The sequence below is a fragment of the Lathyrus oleraceus genome, chromosome 4 (assembly GCF_024323335.1).
Source record: "Lathyrus oleraceus cultivar Zhongwan6 chromosome 4, CAAS_Psat_ZW6_1.0, whole genome shotgun sequence".
NCBI lineage: Eukaryota > Viridiplantae > Streptophyta > Magnoliopsida > Fabales > Fabaceae > Lathyrus > Lathyrus oleraceus.
In genome coordinates, this window is record NC_066582.1 from 284,490,354 (window position 1) to 284,513,654 (window position 23,301).

Genomic DNA, 23,301 nt, shown 5'->3' on the forward strand with positions numbered 1-23,301 from the left:
AGCCATAAGAGTCGGAGGAAGCAGAAGAGATGTAGTCCGACGTACACAGTATTGCAGTAGTATTAGTAGTTCTACTTTGGATTCATTATGGATTGTATTTTATTTTTATCTCATGATACTTTATCGTTGTTTTCGACTTTATTTATATGACATTTTTGGACCATTTGGATTTATATACGTCATTTTTTGCATATCAATTTTATAGTTTAAATCTCATCACATAACACGGTACATAACACTTATAAATCTTCATCTGAAAAAACATACACAAAACATAACATGAACTATTATGTTCTGATAGGTTATAAAGATGTATCTCCGTAAAATAAATGAAAATGTATCTTCGGTATAATAGACGTGTAAAATGACTTTTGAGTGTGATGCATGATATATATTTTAAATTGTTACATAGATGTATCTCCAATTCATTTAGCATTTCAATGTGCGTTCAAAGATAAATCTCCAAAAAATTAAAAATATTTTAATATTTTATTGTATATTAGTAATATATACGATGGATTAAAGATTCCCTTATTTTTCTCCGGAGCCCAAAACCCTAAAAATAGCCTAATGGATAAACATGAATCCAAATCCAAAAGTTTTTTTTTTGTTACCAAAAAGATGATTACATAATAATAGTTTCCAATGAGAAATATTATTTGAAAAACAAACATTACATCACATAATTTCACGGCACAGCAGCAGTAACATCGCTCAAAACAAATGGCGATGGAAAGTGGAAGCAGCGTCAACAACAACAACCCAGATGAATTTGCGGTTGGTTGTTTCCTTTCGATCAGAACAACGTTAGGTGATGAATTTGAAGGTCAAGTTGTTACCTTCGATCGAGCAACCAACTTCCTCGGACTCCTAGAAGGTTCCAAACATGGCCCTCTTCGCAACATTAGGATTTTGAGTGCTGATTATATCAAAGATTTCACCTTTTTAGGTCAAGGTCATGACCCACTTCCAATTGATTCTCATCTTGATCTTCATACTCTTCAATCAAGGGAGCTACTTGCTATTAGGTATTCTGAATTCTTTTCAATTTTTTTCTTCATTTTTCAAAATGTTTTTTAATAATGATTTTCATGTGTGATTTTTGTTTTGGGTTATAGACAAGCAGAGGCAGAAGCTGAGAGGATTGGGGTTGGTGTTTCTAGTGAGGCACAGATTATCTTTGATGCTTTATCTAAAACGTAAGTTCTCTTTCAAATTAACTCAATTAGTATCTATGGATCAAAGCATACTTATTGTTTTTATTACTCCAACTATGCTCGGTGAAAGGATGAGATGAGATTTTGGATCGATGGAGGAGGTTTCTGGTGTGGGGGAGAGGGGACTGACTTGTAAGGGTAGCACTTCAACGCCCAAATAAGTGAGAGAATAGGAACTAATGTGAAGAGTGAGAATAGATTTGAATGACAGACTTTCTTCAATATATAGTGTGAGCGACCGTTAGCGTGAGAGGAAGCGCATTGTGTGTGGGGGGCGTTGGTTCTAATTAGACACTGATCGACATATCTAGAGGGTGGAATCATCTGCCCTTGGTGGAACAAGGGAGCACCTTCACGCGCTCTTTCGCTTGATGTTTGCTCTTTGGCCTTTTGTATGGGCCTTACGAACAATCCAGAACAATTGCGAACGGCCCAGAACAGTTATCATGTCTAACTTTGAGTATAGGGTATGGTATCTTAGAGCTGTAATCAATTTCTATAAAAGTAGTGTTATTATCATATAGCGGTGCTATAGTGTGGCGAAAGCAATACTTTAGATAGTATAGAGTGTTGTCATGGTAGTTAAAACCCCAATTTGAATCGTAAAACCCATGATCTTATGATTATACTTGCCCTCAACAATTAAGAGTATACATAATCCTATTTTTGGTGGCGTCGGGTGGAACCTCGGGGAACTCTCCTATTAATCATTGAATGGTATATTCTACGATCTATCTAAGAGCTTGTGGAAATGTTTATCCAAACTTGTTCATATTTATAAGCTTCTTGTTTCTGATGCAGAATTCTAATGAGTAGATTTCTATCTTGATTTTCTCTTATTCCTAGTTTACTCTCTGTCATGCATTATTTAGGGTGACTATTGAGCTTTCGATTTAGGGGTAGACAATTTCCCTTTGGGTGTAAAACTTTGCACATACTTTTATTATTGTTATGTTTGATGTTCCAAGTGTTCCCAATTCCCAACACCATATCGATTGAGTAATGTGAAAGGATGTCCAAACAAAATGTTCGTTTCAGGGGGAACTTCTGTTTTGTTTGTCTAAAGAGAAAAAAAATACTTACCTGATCATCTCTTTTGCATATGCTTAATGTGGGATATCATAATAGATAATACGGATACTAGAAAATTCGCATGCCTTTTTTTTCTAAAAAATTTCAAGTTGTAACGCTAAGCTGCAATCATTATCTGTAATTTCCGTAAGTCAATTAATTGAGTACTTGAGTGTCAACTTTTACTAGTATGATGGAATATTCTTGAGAAGATTTAGTTCTTTCATGCAGTTGTATAACTTGTATTGGAATTTTCTCATTTGTAAACTCAACTTTCATTTTTTTTTAATCATGAATGTTAGGATTGTGTAATTCATTTATAAGGAAAGTTTATCGATGCAAAACAGTCCTTTAATATATGCTTTATTTGTCTTCTAAGGTTAACCTCTTTCTTTTGCGTAGCACAATTTTTTTTGGTGCTTTTTAGATTCTATTGTAACGAGAGTAGGTCAGATGGAGACGGGTCAAATAGTTAGAGGTAGAGGAAGACCTAGGAAAACTATAAGAGAAGTTATTAAGAAAGTTCTCGAGTTTAATAGTTTATATAAAAGCATGGTCCCGAATAGAACGATATGGCGGAAGTTGATCCATGTAGCCGTCCCCACTTAATGGGATAAGGATTGGTTGTTGTTGTTGTTGTTTTTTGCCATGGAGTCGTTAGCTTTCTACATGTTTTATGTTCGTCCCGATCAATATGAACGTGATTCATGAACCAGCAGCTTGTACTGCATATAGTTAATTTGTTAACCGATGACATTTACATGTAACCAGGCTTCCAGTTCACTGGGACAAGACCGTCATAGTTGTAATGAATGAGGTGCGTGTCAGCAGTCCTTATCACTCTGAATGTGTGATTGGCGGTACACCTGCTGCAAATGACCGAGTGAAGAAAGTGGTAAACATTTTTCTTTCCTGATTTGTTTAGTCTTAATGTTTAGTAATAATTCTTTTCAGCTAGTACTTGGTTTGATGTTAACTCTTCTTTTTCATTTTTTGTAGCTTGAGTTCGAGAGAAAGAGACTTCAACTTCGCGGTTAGAAAGAACGTCCAAGGAAGAAACACGATGGATATACTTTATTCGTTTTATTTATTATTAGATCGACCTTTCTTTGATAGTTTTTTATTTATTGTTGTGGTAAGTATACTTTATTTAGGATTTAGGATCTACGGTTGAATTTGATTGCATTTTGGTGAGAAGGGAGTAAAAACATAGTAGAGGAATGCTTGGCATAGGTTATGGTTTCAATTTTCAACGGATGATTCACCTCCTACAGTGCTTCTGATTCTATGTTCGTTCGTTTTGATGAAAATTTTGTATGAGCAATGACATGATCAATGCAGAATAAAGACTATTAGGGCGTGATTGGTTGCGAAAAGTAAGAGAAAAGAGAGAAATTATAGAGCAATTGATTGGTTCATATAGTTGAGTTGGAACCAAACCAAACAAAACTCGTCTATAATGGTTTTGGTTTTGGATTCCTTGTTTGGAACCCAATGGTATTTGCTAATTTTGTTTTTGATACATAAAAAAAATGCCTTTTGTAGCATAGTGTCGCATGCTTCATCTCATCTTTACTCTATAGATCAGCGATCCAAAATCCTTATTCATTGTCATTTTCTGATCTTCAAGAATTGTTCATTGTGTTTTGGTGTAATTTAGAGGTTTTGATAAGTTCTTGTTTCGCAAATAGTCTTCGTCCTCTCTACTTCCCTCTGCTACCTGGCTTTGCTGCCTCCTTATCAGATGATGACTTAGTTGTGTTTCTTGTAATGTGTGTTTTAGTGTTGATAAAAAGTTGAACAAACTCTTAGATTTGCTTGCATGATCTTTTAGGGTATGTTTGTGAGTTAGGAGGGGAAAGAAGTGGAAAAGCTATGTGGAAGACATGGAAAAGATGAGTTGAAGAATTTGAGAGTCGTCCTTCTATAACTTCCAAAATTCTGCCGTGGGAGTTCTTTTTTTATATCAGAGAGACCATCATTTCTTAAAATCCTTGTTCCTAAAGCTCTCTTTTTCGTTTACCTTATAATTCGTGAGCAATGTCGAAGCTATTGTATTGTGCTTTTTTTTTTATTACAAGGCAAATTAAAAGAAAAGAATAACATAAACAAACAATATTAATATAAAGGTAGGACGTTCCAATGACATCTGTCAGCAAGAATAAAATTAAGATTTTGTGAAGAAGAGGAATGAATACGGAGGGCTTCATTAGAACTGATGTCAAGTTTGGTCGAGAAGTTTAGTAAAAGAGAGATATTATGTATGAAGTTATGTTTTACATCATAATATGTCCTTTATATATGCAACTAAAGTGCAGATTCAAAATTATATAAATCGATCCAAGTGTAAAAGATAGAAAATATAAAGTTATATTTCGTTATAACAATTATATGTTGTATTTGATTTAGTAAAATACAACAAACTCTTACAACTCGACTAACTATTTCGACATAGTTGAATGTTAGCTTTGACATAACATTGAATTACAACTTCTAACACACTTCTTAATTTACGTTCTCGAGACTTCTCATCCCGATGCTTCTCTTCAACTCGTTGAATTTGACTTTCTTCAAGGATTTTGTGAGTATGTTGGCTAGTTGTCATTATGTTTTTTTGACGATCAAGTTCAAGCTTTCCTTTCTATGTGTTTACTTAGACCATAACACACTGGATGATTCGTCATGTCGATGGTTGATTTGTTGTTGACAAACAACTTCATTTTCTTAGGTTCCATTATCTTAAGCTCTTCGAGCAACATCTCTCTATCCATGCTGCTTGACATGCTGCATATGATGCAACAACGTACTCGGATTCACATGATGACAAAGCCATAATGCTTTTCTTCCTTGGGCTCCATGAGATGAAGCACCTTCGATCATGAATATGTAATCTATAATACTTTTCTTCTCGTTTTGATCTTCACTGAAATTGAATTAGTGTAGTTATATACCTCTGCATTTGTGTTGGTCTTCTTTCGTCTTGATATCAATACACCATGATCAATCGTACCTTTGATGTATCTCAACATTCTCTTGACTGCAGTGAGATGACATTCTTGAGACTTCTCCATGAATCTACTCAACAATCCGACACTTTGACAAATGTCTAGCCTGGTATTGCAAAGACACCTAAATGATCCAATGATTTGTTTGTACAATGTTGCACTTACAAACTCATCATCTATCTCCTTCCTCAACTTTGCTCTAGTTTCTAATGGCATAACAACTGCATTACAATTGCTCGTCTTGAACCTCTTCACACGTGTCTTTGAACTCCATCACTATGAAATATGACAAATTTCCTAGGTAGGACATTTCAAACTCTTGCATCAATTTTACTTGACTTTTCTTATCTTTGCTTCATCTGCACCTGTAATCAATAAGTTATCTACATACATGCATATGATTATTCGAATGAAATTGTATGCATCATTCACATACATTCATGTTCAAAGACACGCTTTATGAAACCTGCTTCGATTAGGAAGCTATTTATTATCTTATTCCAAACTCTTGGGGCTTGCTTCAAACCATATAGAGCTTTCCTCAACCTGTATACCTTCGACTCATGCCCTTCGATTTCGAATCCTGATGGTTGACTGACATAGACTTCTTTCAAAGGTCCATTCATAAATGATGATTTTACATCCAACTGATGTATCTTCCACCCTTTGTATGTTGCTATCGGCAGAACAATTCTGATGATTTCCAACCTCGCCACAAGTGCATATACTTCGTCGAAATTAATACCAGGTTTTTGCAGAAAACCTCTCGCCACTAGTCTTGCCTTATGCTTGAAAACTTCACCGTTTGGCCTTCGTTTCATCTTGTAAACTCACTTCGCATCAATTGGAATCTTGATTGACTATTCAACAAGTTTCTAGGTCTTTTTCTTCTCGATTTTCCTCAGTTTATCTCTCATGGTTGATTTAGCCATCATCATCGCTTTTTCTATTAAGTCACCATTTGTATCAACTACTTGATTTGAAAATCTCTCATATACATCTAGCCTTGTCGACTAAGTTCTTGCTTTAGTCGATCTTCTAACATTCTGCTCAGGTGATTCTTCGTTTCGATTGGTTAGGACTTCAGTTTGTCGGTCTTCTTCAAACACAGTTGTAACTGTATCTGACTCCTACCGAACTGACCCTTTACTCCAATTCCACTCTTTGCTTTCATCCACTAGAACATCTCGACTGATCACAAGTTTATCATTATTTGGTGAATATAGATTGTATGCAGCAGTTGAATGATAACTATGAACACCATAGTCTAAATACTATCATCTAATTTCTTCCTCAATTATTCAGATACATGCTTGAAGCACATTTACCCAAACACTTTAAGATGACTAACATCCAACTTCACTCCTTTCCAAGCCTCATAAGGAGTCCTCTCGACTATGTCTTGGTTAGAAATCTGTTTAAAATATATATTATTGTCGAAGCTGCTTCATCCCAAAATCTCTTTGGCGTATTTTTAGCTTTCAACATGCTCCCAATGTTCATTATACTTCAATTCTTCCTCTCAACTATGCTATTATGCTGAGGTGTATAGGGTGCAATGACCTCATGCTATATACCTTCCTCATTACAAAATCTATCAAATTCTCGAGAAGTGTATTCACTACCAACATCAGTTCTGAATTTCTTCTACTTGCATCCAATTTTATTCTCATCATGCAATTTGAACTTCTTGAACTGTGTGAATACCCCACTATTCCTTTCAATAAGGTAAATCCACATATATCTGGTGAATTCATCTATGAAGGTTAGAAAATAGTAGTTACCTTCATTCGACCTTACTTCAAATGGTCCACACACATTAGAGCGAATTAGCTCTATCTTTTCTTTCGACCTCATGGGCAAGTCATGTTTGAATTCTTTTCTAGCATGCTTTGCATTGCAACATTCCTCACATACCTGACTTGGTTCCTTCACCTAAGGTAAGCCATACACCATCTTCTTCTGGTTGAGCATACCCAAACTTCTGAAGTTTAGATGTCCATACCTGTGATGCCATAGCCAATTCTTGTCTTTTTTTTGCAGTCGAAGCAAGATACTTGTGATCAATTATGTTGATCTCGACTTTTAAGGTCCTATTGTATGCTAATGATGCCTTTAGAATCATCCTTCCATCACCACGATACACCTTCATTTGATTCTTTTCTAGCTTCATGTTGTACCCTTTTACAAGTAACTTACCTACGCTTATCAAGTTACTTATCATCGAAGGTACATACAACACATCCGTGATGTTGGCTTTTCGACCATCCTTTCTGACAACAGAGATATATCATATTCCACATGATGTGATATGTCTACCATCTGCAAATTGTATCACTTTCTCAATTGATTCATCTAACTGACTCAATCTTCTACAAATCGTTGATTGGTTCACCACACGCCTTCATCTGGTTTGTTAACAACATTACATGTGAAAGGTATTTCGAGACTGATTCATCTTCCTTCATCTAAGTCATCTCGAATTTCTTTCTTAACCTTTGCAACTTCACACTTTTTAGTTTTTCATCTCGCCATACAAGTTCTTCAGCTTGTCTCACGTTCCTTTTGCTATTTCTTCTTCAATTATCTTCTCAAACACATTAGGATCCACACACTGGTGAATCAAGAACAAACCTTTTCCATCTTTCTTTATTTGTTCCTTGTGCGCAGTTTGCTAAACATCATTTTCATTCTCTTCTAATGCAGGTACTCCATCGTTCATAATTTCAGCCACATCTTAAAATCTGAAGATGACTTTCATCTGCGCAACCCATCATAGCTCTCACTTTGAAAATCGAAAGATTCGCTTGAAATTTCGTTGATGTTTTGTTTTCGTTTGCCATTATAAGTTCTCTCTGAATCGCAACCTGATCTCCTTGATACTAATTTGTTGGAACAAAAGGGATTTCAAGAAAGATAAGAGAAGAAGAAGAAGAGAGAAAAGTGAATTGTAAAAAAGAAATATTATAAGTGAAGTTGTTATGTTTTACACCATACTATATCCTTTATATATATGAAACTAAAGTCCATGCCCAAAACTATACAAATCGACCAAAGTCAAAAACATACAAAATGCAAAGTGCAAAACTCCAAGTTACATTTCGACATAACAATCATATGCTTTATTCGACTCAATCAAATATAGATGACTCCTACGCCTTGACTAGCTACTTCGACATTGTCGAATGCTAGTTTTCGATAAAACATCGACTTACAACTTCTAACAATTTTGAAACAAAAGATTATCTGTAATTTGTCTTTGATGTGTTGAATCAAAACATCAAATTTGTGGTATTTGGTGGGAGTCTCTAGAAAGTTGATGCAAATGGAGAAAGAAATTTGTGTTGCAAATTGAGTCATTGAAGCCCTTGTTTATAACAATAAAGGTGTCTATGTTGATGTCATGAAATTCTGGTTGTAGGATCTGAAGATTCAAGTATTTAAAAAATCTAATCAGCCAAGTACCAAGAAAGTTGAAGATGATTCTTTCATAAACTGCTTAGATAGGGGTTACAAGGCAACTTCCAATTTTTTTTATAATGCAACGGTGGTTAAGGGTGTTCAATTGGATATGTTTCTCAGTTATGTATTCATGTCGAGGATTTGTAAAATAACTACTAGGATATATATATATATATATATATATATATATATATATATATATATATATATATATATATATATATATATATATATATATATAAAGGGTTAATTCTAAAGTTTAAACCTATCTAAGTCACTCTTCCTTCCTTGTATAGCAATCTTTTGTGTAGCCTGTGAGATGAGGAAGTTAAAGGAAAAATTGTGTAACCCTTTATTTCAGCATTTGTCTGACATCATTTCATACGGGGATGCGTTATACCATGGACCACAGAACAACGAAGGGATGATTTCTACTATGTAGTATTATATGCTGCCACTATCAACTCTTCACTTTGACAAAAATGAAGACTAATGATAGGTCAAATAGAAATGGTTATTTTCCCCCTTCAAAACAATGTATAGCCGAAAGGATTCTAAAGTACCTTTGGTAAAAGTTGCAAGATATATGGTCGGGTTCATTTTTATTATGATCAATGATGTTATCCATAGGACTTGATTTTAAGACGGTAGAGCACAATAGACTTAGGGGCTGTTTTGGAAAGCTCTGCGTAAGTCACCGACAAATTTTAACCTCTGTGCGGTACGACCAGATTGTTATCAATGTAGCCATGTCTAGACAAAGCTCCTAGGTTGTGGTTTAAACATATTCACAAATAAATGTTTGGTTTTTAAAATAAACCTTAAGCAATTAAGAATCAACAAGTGGTACAAGTAATAGTAACACTTGACTAGACATCTATATATCTAAGATGGTGAGTTTTCTTAGGCATCAAGTTCCCTTCTCACAACTTGAATTGCCAATTTATCAGACATAACTTGAATTACCAACAATAAATTAAATCTGAGGTTAATAAAGGTTAAGGTCAAGATGCTTTTATGCATTACTTTATCTTTACGTGTTGAATAAAAAGAAAAGTACCATGGTTAACACTATTAAATATTTGATTACAATATTGTACTAAAAAAATGTAAAGCAAAGTTGGAAATCAAAGAGATTCTTTTACATTTTTTATTTCCTTTGTTGCTTTAGTAAGACCTGGCTTCCTCCTTTTCCTTTTTTTCACATCTTCACACTCACTTTTTATGCATTGCATTGCCTTTGAGAACTTGAACCCTTGTGTAAGTTTCCCAAGAGTCTTGTCTTTCTTCTCTAAGTTTGATTTGAGCCTCTACTTCTTTGATCCATTCACTAAAATACTTGTCTGGATTTCGTGTCTGTGTCTGTGCCAGTGCTGCATAATAACTACTCGTTTTTTGACTTTGAGAAATTGATGCGAGGAAACTGAGTTTTGGTTGCATTGTTAAGTTAATAATATATAAGAAGAATGGCAGGAGGTGGAGCTGCACCACAACCAAAACAAGATGAACTTCTTCCACATCCAGTTAAAGATCAATTACCAAATGTTTCTTATTGCATTACAAGTCCTCCTCCATGGCGTAAGTTATTCAACTTCTTCATTGAAATCAGTTTTTTCTATACTAAACACGACACTGACACTAGAAACAATGCGTTAGGATCATGTTAGTTCCTGAATCATCACAATCTCTGACACTTCTTAATGTTAATGAAGCCGAGGCAATCCTACTTGGCTTTCAACATTACCTTGTGATGCTTGGAACAACTGTTCTAATTCCAAGCTCTCTAGTTCCTCAAATGGGAGGAGGAAATGTAAGTCTTCGAATCAAAGAGACGCGAAAAGAAAAAGTTGTTAATATTGTTGTTTGGTTCATAAATCTAATGAAGAATTCAATTATGGTTTCAATATAGGAAGAGAAAGCAAAAGTGATTCAGACTCTACTATTTGTAGCCGGAATTAACACATTTTTCCAAACAACATTCGGGACTCGTCTTCCTGCAGTTATTGGAGGATCCTACACTTTTGTTCCAACAACTATTTCAATTATTTTGGCCGCTCGTTATAGCGACATTGTTAATCCTCACGAGGTTGGTCTGTCGCAAATTTAAGTTGATCATATCTTTTTTTTCTTTCTGTTATCAATCATTCATTTTTACTTAACAAATATGCAGAAGTTTGAGAAGATAATGAGGGGAACACAAGGTGCACTTATAGTTGCTTCAACACTTCAAATTGTTCTTGGTTTTAGTGGACTTTGGCGCAATGTAGTGAGGTTTTTGAATCTATCTTATCTAAACTACTTAATCATAAGTTTAAGTTTAGCCTCATAATCTATAATCTTCTGTTTTTTTGTTTAGGTTCTTAAGTCCTCTATCCGCAGTTCCCTTGGTTGCTCTCTCAGGCTTTGGACTGTACGAATTCGGATTTCCTGTGGTATGCATATTTCGAACAAGAACTAAACTTTGATTTCTTCCTATATTTTTTATATATAATGTGTGATTCTCGCTCTTGTGATCGTGGCCGTTGAATTCTAGCTTGCAAAATGTGTGGAGATTGGACTACCAGAAATCATCATCCTAGTAGTGTTTTCGCAGGTAATATTTTGAGTACATTGTTTTTGTTTCGTTTCCAATTTAAACAAAATGTTATTTTTAAGTATATAGTTATGACATGTTTTCGCAGTACATTCCTCACATGATGAAAGGAGAAAAGCCGATCTTTGATCGATTTGCAGTTATATTCTCGGTTTCAATTGTGTGGCTTTATGCTTATCTTCTTACTGTTGGTGGAGCTTACAAAAACTCAGCACCTAAAACCCAAATTACATGTAGGACGGATCGCGCTGGAATTATAGGCGGTGCTCCTTGGTAAGCTCAAAAGACATTTTCATAAGCTATTTGATAAGCCTTTTCACATGCGAACGGTTAAGCTTAAATGAACTAATTTGGACTGATAGTTCCTTGCAAAAATACATTTTGTAGGATAAGAGTCCCGTATCCGTTTCAATGGGGAGCTCCAACATTTGATGCTGGCGAAACTTTTGCTATGATGGCTGCTTCACTTGTTGCTCTAGTAGAGGTATGTTTTTTGTTTCAACATCGAACCTTACGAGACCTTTATATTATCGTTTAGTTGTATCAAACGACTCAAATCAAGACAAAACCGCGATCAACCAATAGAAATAATCGAACCTTAGACTATTGTTGCATCTAATACTCTAGCATATTACTTGTTCCACAGTCAACTGGTGCATTCATTGCCGTGTCAAGGTATGCCAGTGCAACTCCGATTCCACCTTCGGTTCTTAGCAGAGGTGTAGGCTGGCAGGTAAACAAATTTTACAAGTCCCTTTTAAATTTTGTAATATTTTTGCTTAAAATGTTATATGTTTCATATCAGGGAGTTGGAATAATGTTGTCTGGGATATTTGGGACAGGAAATGGATCATCAGTTTCTGTGTAAGATTTCAATCCAACATAATTTCATGTCATTTGCAAGATTTTAAAACAATAACTGCACAATCACATGGCCGCAAAACTACGATTTTTATGTTTCTTCTATTGCAAGAAAGCACCTATTTTTTTCCTAGCAATGATTTATGTAACAATATTGGTTTTTCGTCAGGGAAAATGCAGGACTATTAGCTTTGACACGCGTAGGTAGCCGAAGGGTTGTTCAAATATCCGCCGGATTCATGATCTTTTTCTCAATTTTAGGTAAGAATACACTTTATAATCTTAACTAACTTGCACATGTCTATAACAAACTCCAACTAGATCTTACTGCATAAAATTCTTGTTTGCTTAGTTTGATGTTTACTATATGAACTCAAGTGAAAACTTGTTACGAATCATCGATATATGCAGGAAAATTCGGAGCTGTATTTGCTTCAATTCCAGCACCTATAGTTGCAGCTTTATATTGCCTATTCTTTGCTTATGTGGGTATGTAATATCATCAATTTCAAGAATTTGAGATATTGATATTTTTGAAATTTCATTTGAGTATTATTTGCTTACATTTTTTTTTTCGTGTTTCGACGCAACACAGGCTCTGCAGGTCTTAGCTTCCTTCAATTTTGCAATTTAAACAGTTTTAGAACAAAGTTCATCTTAGGCTTCTCTATTTTCATGGGATTCTCCATACCACAATATTTCAATGAGTACACAGCATTTAAAGGCTATGGTCCCGTACACACGCGCGCAAGATGGGTATGTCTCTTTCTTCCTACTTCCTTCATGCGAGATTTCAAATAGAAAATCAAATTCTAATACTAAAGAAAATTCGATCCTTGACAGTTCAACGACATGATCAATGTTCCGTTTGCGTCTGAACCATTTGTTGCTAGTTTCTTGGCGTTGTTCTTAGACGTAACGTTGCATAAGAAAGACAACCAAACAAGAAAAGATAGAGGAATGCATTGGTGGGATAAGTTTCGGTCTTTTAAGACAGATACAAGGAGTGAAGAATTTTATTCACTTCCTTTCAATCTTAACAAGTTTTTTCCTTCTGTGTAGTTAGTTGTTCTTAGAATTGTTGCATGGTGATTTTAAGGTATAGTCTTGAAGTATTTTGTTGTGGGTTATGCTTCTCATTTTCAATGTGAAGAAACATAATAACTGTCATTTTATTTGTAGCTACATGCTTATATATTGTACTCATAGCAATATCAGTTGTCATAGTTGTTATATTTTTTTACCTGAATATTGTCATATTAGCTAGATACTTATTTATTGTATAATGTACTAGTTATTTTGTAGTTTGAATTGTTGGGGGGTTACTCTTAAATGGGTCCACACCAAATAAATTATTAATAAAAGTTGGAAATTTCTTAATACATGTTATATATTTCTTAACTATCATGTAAAAATACTAAAATGCTCATAGATTCTGGAGATAGATTGTCGGACGCACCCAATTTTGACTTAATATTAAAATATTATGGAATTTCATCTTCAAATTTATTTCGGAGATGCATTTTCGGAAGGTATTGGAGCTTAAATCGCGCAAGAACTTTTCTTCTTCCTCGTTTCTAAAAAAACACAAAGTTTGCTCAAACTCTCTCAAAGTGTTTTCCCTCAACCAACTCCCAAATCAAACAATCAAGCTCATAGGTTCTTCAATCAACATCAAGTGCATAAGAGACATTATCAAAGTGTGAGGTGAACTCTAAATTTGTAAGTTTTTTGATGTTTTGAAAAGTTTTTGAGTTTTTGTGTAAATGAGTTAAAACTGATGATTAAGGAGTAGAAATTGCAAGAATGATAATTTAGACATAGTGTAAAACATGTTTGTTGGCTAAAAATTATCATCAAAACATTATCTTTTGTGTTTGCATGTCTTCATTGCCACCATTAAAACACCTAAGGTGTTGCAGAAAATTTCGAAGATGCATCACCGAAAATTTTCAACGTTTAAGTTTCCCAGTAATCGGAGATGCATCTTCGGAATTTAGGAGTCTGTTTTATTTTTTGCTTTTCTTCCTTGCACTAATTGTCTGATTTACTTTTACTTACAAACATTATGGATGATAGACACGATAGACTGAGGCACGGGAGGATTGCATAACACGCATTAGTGTGGCGAGAGAAGAGTTAGGTTTCTGAGGCTCTTATTCACTCTGGCCATGCAGAGACATCTACTTCTGGGTCTCATGTTTCTCCATCTTCTTCTTCTTCCCATAGGACATGTGTTTCATCTACCGACGCACCACTCCCTTCATCCTTCCGTAGGCGCCAAATTTTATTTACTCATGCTCCCGAGGTACCCGAGTCACCAGTGGTACCGGAGGCACCAGTGCCACCTCCGATTGATGATGCTTCTGATCTAGTGCCACCTCCAGCTGCTAATGCTACTGAACTAGTGCCACCTCCTGATGTTGAGGCCGCTGAGAAAGAGGCATTTGAAGGAGGCCCTGTAGACTTGTCACTATTGTCTCTGTATCTAGACCATACTATCAGACATATCTGAGACGAAGAGGTAACATTAGTTGGAATCATTATCTTTAATTTACGTTTATTATTATATTACAAGTTTCTGACATCGATTTTTTTTCCAGCAAGACCGTTCTCCGCTGAAGATTATTAACCACAAACGAAAGATTATTGGCTTGCCTTTGTTGAATGAGGAGTGGTTTCAGGAAGCTTAGTCCCTATTTGGGATGAAGGACTTGTGCATGGCCGATTATATTACGGTCAACCACGGGGTGCTTAATGCATTCATGGAGATGTGGCACACCGAGACCTCGTCATTTCATCTCCCACTTGGTGAGATATCTATCACACTCGACAATGTGTCGTGTTTGCTACATCTTCCGATTAGAGGGAACTTCTAGATCATGGGAGGATTAACAAAGACGAGGAATTCGAATTGATGGTAGACTATATGGGAGTTGCCCTAGAGGTTGTGATGTCAGAGATGGAGAGAACCATATGGGCTAATGCTAGGTTTGAATTCCTGAAAAAGGTATACACATATGAGATCGTTAGAGCACAACAGGCTAGAGGGGATGACAAGCATGTGGGGCTCCATAAATCGTATGCTATGAGCGAATGCCTGTTATATTTGGTTGGCACTGCGGTTTTTATGGACAAGAGTGCCACTTATACAAATGTCGACTACCTACGGTACTTCGAGCGATTCATGAGTACAACTGGGGGGCGCTTATTCGGTCTACTTGTACTCAAAGTTATCAGAGGGTTGTAGATGGAAGAAGAAGCAGGTCATAGGCAATATCACACTACTGACGATAATATTTATTGGTCTTTTAATGTTTATGTGTCATTTTCATTGCATCTTTGCAACCCCATTACTGATGATTCATGTGTTCCAATATTTTTCAGACTTGGATCCTCCAGCACTTCCCGCGCATCTCCAACTGGGCAGGTGTACCGACTTACACTAGGATATGTTACGTGCTACTGCATTTTCCTCGCTCAGAGGGAACCAGACAACATAGTCATTCAGAGTGTATCTTGACCGCTTGGTTTCCAATGACATGCGTTTCAACAACTATGTGGATCACCATGAGACACGACCATTTGACGAGATAGTGTTATACTTGGGATGGTTGGCCTACTGATTATGTCTCACTGCTCCTAATCTTCCTGAGCGTGTGATGCGACATTTTGACTACACTAAGACCATTTCTAGACACCCTGTTATCTTTGCTCCTTCTTCTTTGACACATATACAGATGGATGCCATGTTTGATGATTATGAGAGTCATCTAGTAGCGGAGGAGGCACGAAGTATCATAGCTGAGAGTGATTGGAGCTACGTTGATAGGTACATCAAGTGATTCTTTAGGGTGTCACATGTAACACCCCGAATTTAATTAATTAATTTAAATTTTTTATATTTTTATATGATTAATGGGTGTTTTAAATTAATTGTGTATGATTGTGAGGGTAGGTATCCTTAAAATAGAAGTATGGAGGGAGTAAGAGTTTGGTATAGTTGTTGATAATTAATTAGAATTTTAATTAGCGATTGAAATAAATAGTGTTTTATTCGAATTAATTAAATAAATAATAAAATAACTAGAATATGAGCATCTTAATTAAATAATGAAATTTAGTTATTTTACTTATTTAATGGGGATAATGAGAATTTTTAATAATTAGCCTATAACTATTTTATTTAATTGGTTGGAATAAATTAGAAGAGTAGAAATAGTAGGGAGAAAAAGAAGAATATCATTAGTATTATTTTATTTAAAAAAATTAGAGCCAACAGGGGTATGGTGGTAAATAAGATGATAAGTGAGGACAATGGTGGAAGTTCCTAATTGAGGGGGATTAGGTTAATGATAAAAATGTTAGTAAGAGAGTTTTGAGGGTTTTAAGTAAAATAGAATTTTGTGGTGAGAAGTGGCAACAGTTAGGGCTAAAGGAAAACTCCATTGTTAGAGCTTGAAGTATGTATCTTGTTGAAAAATCTAAGGTAAGGGTGAGAACTTGTTGCAATAGTAAAGGGTATGATATAAGGATAGAATGGAGAAACCCTTAACCTCCTTAGAGTTTGATGTTTTGATTCATAATTTTGAATTTGGATGCTATGATGATTATTATATGATGATTATATGATGAAATTCGTGTGTCTTATATGTGTGTAGTTTTTAGTTTTGATGATTGAACTTATATTCACCATTGTTACAATTTTGAAGGTTTTAGGCATAATCTTTAAATTATGATTAAATGATTTAATTGTGTTAAAACTGTAAATAAATTTTAGATAATTAGAGTATTGCATGAGTTGTAATTTTCTGAGCGTTTGTTTTTTTACGAAATCAAAATTGGAGGTCCGGAAGGCCTCCAACGATGAAAACCGTAGAAAATTCCGCATTCTATCTGTCACAATCGCGAGCCTTTTTTATGTTTTTCGGTCGAAATCGTTTTGGCCATAACTTTTGATTTGTAAGTCCAAATCGAGTGCCGTTTGAAGCGTTGGATATCTGAATTAGAGGGTTATAACTTTGTTTCATGGATAAAATAATTTTGATGATTTTTTCATGGACGTTTTTGGGGTTGAAGAAGATGAAAATTATGTTGGAAATTTTAGAAAACAACAACTTTTTAGTAACGCTTTCGTGCACGGTTTTGATCATAACTTTCAACTCGGGAATCATTTTGGGTTGGGGTTTGAAGAATTAGAAAGCTGACTCTTAGAAATATAACATGATAGTGATAAATAAATTGTTGAAGTATTATTCTTATGCCTACTGTATTGGTGAAGTTTTGTTCATACGTTCGGTTAAAGAATTGTTGACATATCCCGACGATTTTGGTCATAACTTTCATTTCGTAAGTTCGATTTTGATGGAGTTTGAAGCTTTAGAAAGCTAACACTCAGACCTATAACATGGTGGTGATTATTGAGATGTTTTAAAATATTCACATGCCTACTGTGTTAATAAATGTATTGGTTTATACGTTTGGTTAATGAATCGTTGCATTATTGTAATATCATTGTGTGATAATTGTGTTATTATGTCAATGATGTTAAGATGTTGATGGGTTGCTCTTGTTTGTTGATATTATTCATGTGGTAACATGAACTGGTTGTTGCATGATGAATGGTGTGATGTATAAATGATGAGATGTATGTGGGGATCTTTCAGGTGAATCTTGTTGTGTTAATGCATGTTATTTGATAGTCATGCATCTTGGTGTACAAGCTTCGGTCTAATTTTGGTGAGCCTCGATTTTATGGTAATGGGTTAGGTGCGAGTAGCTAATTCTTATTATGATGGATTAGTGAAGTGTTACCTATGTTGATGGTGACAATTTTTGGTGAGCATCGATCCCATTGTGATAGATCGGGTGCGAGTAGCTAATTCCTATTATGGGGGATTAGTGAAGCGTTACCTATGGTGATGGTAGCGATTTTGGGGTGCTCCGGTTCCAAGAGGGAATCGATCCTATGGTGGGGATCATGGAGTGAGATGAACCTGATTGTTCATATTTGGTACCACGTGTATGTTGAGTCGGTGTTGAGTATATTGCATAAGTGTTGCATTTGTATTGATTATTGTTGATGTGTTGTTGAATGAGATGTTGTTGCATATGATGTTAATGATAGTAGAGATATGGCTTTGTATGATGTTGATGATAATTGAGATGTTGTCGTGTATGATGTTGATTATGATTGGAATGTAAGAATATGATATATTGTTGGGCATGATTGTGTAAATGTACTTTATTCTTCATTCTATATCGTTATTATTGAAATGAATTCTCACCCCTTCTGTTTGAATGTTGCCTTTACACGGGCATCATGCAGATTCTCAAGAGTAGTATTGCTGAAGTAAGTGGAAGGTAGCTCTTAGATTACTTCTTTATTTTATCGATTTTACTAGTGGTACCTTGTTCTGATCATGTAACACCGGGTTGGGTTAAACGCTTATTTTATTCCTTATGTATGATTATGTTGAAGTTATAAGACTAATTTTGTTGTTGAGAATTTTTAAGATGTTGAGTTGATTGATTACAACTCTCTTATTTTGTTATTAAAATTGAAGTTGAGACTAGATGTTATTACTTGCTTTATCTTCCATAATTATGATGATAATTCTGCTGCGATGATACTTTAAAATGGAAGTGAGCATGCAGTGACAAGTTATGAATGTCTTATTATGTGAATACATAATATGGATCAGATGAGAAGGATGTCGTGTAAACATCCCAGGTATGATTCAAATAAGTGGGATGTCGTGTAAACATCCTTATTACAAATATGTGTATTGAAATTTATTGTGTAAATCTGTGTTACGGAGCATTCAAATAGAATGGGGGGATGAGAAAAGAATTTATTAATTATATTTTTGTGTTTGACAAGACCTTCGGACTTGTGCCTACGTACCAACATAAAAATGAGGGATCAAAACCTCGTAGTTCGTGATACAAATTTCAAAGTGGATGCATTGCTTTTAACAAAAAATAAGTTTGAAAGGAACAAAGGCCTAAAAATGGTTTGAATGAGTTAGTTCTTTTTGACTTTTTGAAAGTTTAAGTCAAGTATAGTTAAGTTTATTTACAAGTTTGATTTAAGAAAAGAAGATTGAAAATACAATGGCATAAGTCCAAAGTTTCTATCTTTTTGCAAATGGTCAAAGTTTTAGAACAAAATAAGGTCAATCAAAGAAGATTTTGAAAAGGGAGGGAGATATTTTGAAATTAAAGAAATGGGGAGAAGATGAAGAGACTAATACTATGCATAAAATTAAAAGTTTAGAGTTGAAAAGATCTGACCAAATGGGTAGCAATCCAACAGACAAGAATGTCAATAGAAACCCAGAATTCCCTTGGACTTTTAGAATCAAGCAATACACAAATGCACAATTATATTGTCTTTAAGAGCAAAGGCATCAAATAAAGATAGCCACATCCAAGCTTTAGCCACTCCAATGATCTTCTTTCAAATTAGCCCATGTAACAGATGAATTCCACAGGTCACAGGTTCAAAATGACAGCTTCACAATGATCATGTTGCAGATGAACTTAGAGGGATCTTGAATGATGTATCATATGAAGTTTCAAATTGCAAGCACTTGGTTCCACACATGTTGGCATTGGCCAAGTCCTTTAGCTTAGGAATGTTGCCTAAGTTCTAAGTCCATTTGTCCAAGATCAAGCCAACAGTCCACACAGAAGTTTTTTTGGGTTTTTGTTGTTATTATGTACATTAATGGTCAAAGATCACACAAACAAGCAAAGTATACACAAACAATATATATCACACAATATGGTCCAAGTGGACAAAGTGAAAATTGCATCAACATAAACAATTAGAATGGTATGAATAATGACAATTGAATAAAGGCTAAAATTAAATAACATTAAAGTAAATGGCTTGAAGTTAAAAGTTAGTTGTTAATGAGTTAGAAGTTAGTATTGTTTCGCTTTTTCTTTTCATTTTTAAAGTCATTCTTTGGAGAACACTCAACCCACTTATCACAAGCATGGATCCTTGAACCAAGACATCTTCCAAAGGAAGGAAAAAAGGCCAAGTTTCCACACAATACCATGAAAGATGGGACACTTACAATCTCACTAACTAGAATGTTATGCCTTTTGTGTCACAAATTTAGCGCTATGTTAAGCAGTCGTAATTGGACTTATGTAGAAATCACAATTATTTGAGATTGGGCAATAGAATTTTGGTGTTAATGCATGTTAGAGACATAGAATTATGGACTATGCTCATGAAACATACCACACACAAAAAGAATATGCAAAAGAAGTGGCCTAATCTCATCCATACTCATGTTAATTTTTCAATCAACTAGCTTTAGGACTTTGAGATATCATAGGCCAAATGAGATGAATGCATAAAGAAGGGGAATGAGATGAAGGATTAGGGGAATGGATCAAAACTCAAATTGATCAAAGGAGGACTTTTACCAAATTAATATCATCCATTCATTTTGGGAGATGGAATGTACATTCCATCAATCCCCTAAATCCAATGATATTAACTTGACAAAGTCAAATCAACCTTGACCAATGCCCAACAACAAGATTCAAACTCAAACAAGTCATCTCAAATTGTCAACAAAATTATTTGGCATTTATTCAAATTAAAAATACTAAAATAAGGCATTTAAATTAAATATGGTTTTGTCAAATTCCTAAAACCTCATCAAAACATCAAAGAAATGTCCATGAGATTTATCATAAGTCAAATAAGGTAAAAGGACCTTAGAGAAAAAATTTCAGAATTTTTAAAGACTTAAAAGTATTTTTAAATAATTAAAAGCAATCACAAAATCAATTAAATCATGAAAAATATTAATAATGATCCAAAAACTAATTTTAATTCAAAATATGAAAGAGGAAATTATTTGAAAATTTGTGGTGAAACTCTCATATCTTTTGGATCAATATTAAAATTAATATGAATTAATGAAAATAAAAGGAATAAAAGAAAACCAGAAAATAACAAAAAAATGTGGACCACTTGATCTGCCTCATTAATTGAGGTGGCAGATCAAGTGGTCCTCAGCGCGCTTTCCACCGTGGACTTGAGTCAATGCGCCACAGGAATGGTAATCAGAACCAACGCGTGAGATTAGATCATTTTAAAAGGATCCTATGGTTGGAGACGTGCCAACACACAGCCGAAGCTGTAGCTCCGGTCTTCTTCTCCGGTGGACCTCACCGGACTGGTCCACCTTCAACCATCACCAAAATAAAAAAGGACGACATGATCTGAAAGAAAAAATGGCGTATAGCACGAATCTGACCTCAACTTCAACTAACTCCAAATATATAAAAAGATATGAGGAGTTAAATTTTGAGGTGTGTCAACTGAGTTTCTTCGATTTGACCTCTAAGCAACTCAATCTTCTTGCCTACATTGGTAGGACTTCAGACAACCAAAGATCCAAGAGAATTGAGAGAGAATCGAAGAGATGAAATTTTCTGGAAAATACCTTCAATGCAGGTCTGGATTCACTTGTTCTTGCTTTAGCTCGTGCTTGATCTTACTCAGGATGCTTGCAGAAGTAGATTAGAATGCACAAAAGGTCTTGGATCCTTGGAGTTTTGAATCTCAAAACAGTGAGATTCAAACTCAATTTCCAAAGGAAATTCTCAAGATTATCCTCTCAAATGGAAGGGTTAGGTGTTTGGGATCAAAGTTGGCGCAAAGGAGTGTTGAATTCTGAGCATAGGGAGCTCTATTTATAGTTGGATCATGTGATATTTGCACCTTACAAATGAGTTTCCAAAATTGGCAATGAGTGATGCATGGGTGCATGGGCATGTACAGGCCCATGAGATCATTCCATTTGATCCATAATTGAGTGTGAACAAGTCTGAAATCAAATTGGAGTGCTAGGCAATTGTACATGGAAGCTTGAAGTTTGATTTTTGCCAAATGATGATGCAATGTTCAAGCCATGCGCAACCCATTCGAATCTTGTCCAAAATGGATAAAATTTGACTTTTTGGAAAGGTTAGATCAAGAGGAACAACTTTCATGTTCAACATTTTTTCATTTGGAGCTTGGAACATGAGGAATTTTGAGGTGGAAGTTTGGAAATTTTAACATATCAAAAAAAAATCTAAGTGTCAAGCCATATATCTCAATATTCCACCTTGCTTAACTTTTTATGTGAGCTTAAAATGAGAAAAGTGTATCCATCAAAGTTGCATCTCTTTCAAAGACCTTAAAAATGGTAACCAATTTCATGTCATTTGGATTTGAAATGATAGAGTTATGCATTTTTGAAGTTTGGAAAAATCACTTGTGCAATGGTATAGGTCGAAAATGACCTACAATGTAACTTCATATCACATGCTCAAAAAAGTTGAATTAACTCTCACTCAAAATATTAAAGTTGAAGTAGACATCTTTAATTTGATTGTACAACTTGGAAATATTTCATCTCACAAAAATTGAGCAAGTTATGACCTTAGGAAGTTGACTTTCAAATTAGGGTTTAGACAAAATGACCTATAATGTTTCAACATAGAAAATTATTTTCCAAGAAAAACTAGCTCTAGGTCTCAACATGAAAGTTGTTTGGAATGTCATTTAGAGTAACTTTTCTCTTGTAATCATTTTCATATGGTGAAAATTGTAGGAGATAGGGTCTAGGGAGGCCCAGTTTTTATCAAATGAATTCATCTGGCCAACCACCATCAACCAACTTGATAACCTTCAATTCTTTGAACTTTCTTGGCTCATGGTAGATCATATATGCGTAGGATGATGAATTTTAAAGTGTCCCTTGAGAGATTTGATCAATTGGTAAGATAGCTTGTTGGAAAAGTTACTCAAGATACCCAGTCAAGCTAGGGTTTCCAAGGCAAATCACTTCCAAACTCTTGAAGAAAACTTGATCAATATAACAAGTAGTAATCAATGGAACTCATATATGATGCTCATAACCTTTCTTGTATTAATTCATGGTTGTGCTCTTTGTCATGAGGGTCTTAAACCCTAGATGTGAACTTGATAAATCAATGGAGATCATGCCCTACCTACAAAAGAGTTAGGCAAATGCAAAGACATATTTTTGTATTTTTGTTAGTAAAAATG

The 23,301-nt window shown here is 34.9% G+C and overlaps 2 protein-coding genes across 2 annotated transcripts; both read left to right on the top strand.

Moving 5' to 3' along the window:
- Positions 1-593: 593 nt before the first annotated feature.
- Positions 594-3,651, top strand: LOC127075133 (uncharacterized). The gene is made up of 4 exons (XM_051016579.1): positions 594-1,028; positions 1,119-1,199; positions 3,060-3,183; positions 3,288-3,651. Exons 1-4 carry the CDS (start codon positions 724-726, stop codon positions 3,324-3,326), a joined length of 549 nt encoding a protein of 182 aa, XP_050872536.1. The 5' UTR covers positions 594-723; the 3' UTR covers positions 3,327-3,651.
- Positions 3,652-9,879: 6,228 nt separating this feature from the next.
- Positions 9,880-13,452, top strand: LOC127075134 (nucleobase-ascorbate transporter 6). Its single transcript, XM_051016580.1, has 14 exons — positions 9,880-10,333; positions 10,468-10,565; positions 10,665-10,841; positions 10,926-11,026; positions 11,112-11,187; positions 11,289-11,348; positions 11,437-11,621; positions 11,736-11,832; positions 11,995-12,081; positions 12,154-12,212; positions 12,379-12,470; positions 12,621-12,698; positions 12,805-12,965; positions 13,053-13,452. Exons 1-14 carry the CDS (start codon positions 10,222-10,224, stop codon positions 13,269-13,271), a joined length of 1,602 nt encoding a protein of 533 aa, XP_050872537.1. The 5' UTR covers positions 9,880-10,221; the 3' UTR covers positions 13,272-13,452.
- The last annotated feature ends 9,849 nt before the right edge of the window (positions 13,453-23,301 follow it).

What these genes read in the sequence shown, in the direction of transcription:
- LOC127075133 (XM_051016579.1), top strand. Translation starts at nt 724, where the DNA reads ATGGCGATGGAAAGTGGAAGCAGCGTCAACAACAACAACCCAGATGAA. An exon ending in TTTGATGCTTTATCTAAAAC is followed by an intron (nt 1,200 to 3,059) that starts GTAAGTTCTCTT and finishes ACATGTAACCAG; the next exon opens with GCTTCCAGTTCACTGGGACA. An exon ending in ATGACCGAGTGAAGAAAGTG is followed by an intron (nt 3,184 to 3,287) that starts GTAAACATTTTT and finishes CATTTTTTGTAG; the next exon opens with CTTGAGTTCGAGAGAAAGAG.
- LOC127075134 (XM_051016580.1), top strand. Translation starts at nt 10,222, where the DNA reads ATGGCAGGAGGTGGAGCTGCACCACAACCAAAACAAGATGAACTTCTT. An exon ending in CTTTGGCGCAATGTAGTGAG is followed by an intron (nt 11,027 to 11,111) that starts GTTTTTGAATCT and finishes TTTTTTGTTTAG; the next exon opens with GTTCTTAAGTCCTCTATCCG. An exon ending in TACACACGCGCGCAAGATGG is followed by an intron (nt 12,966 to 13,052) that starts GTATGTCTCTTT and finishes GATCCTTGACAG; the next exon opens with TTCAACGACATGATCAATGT.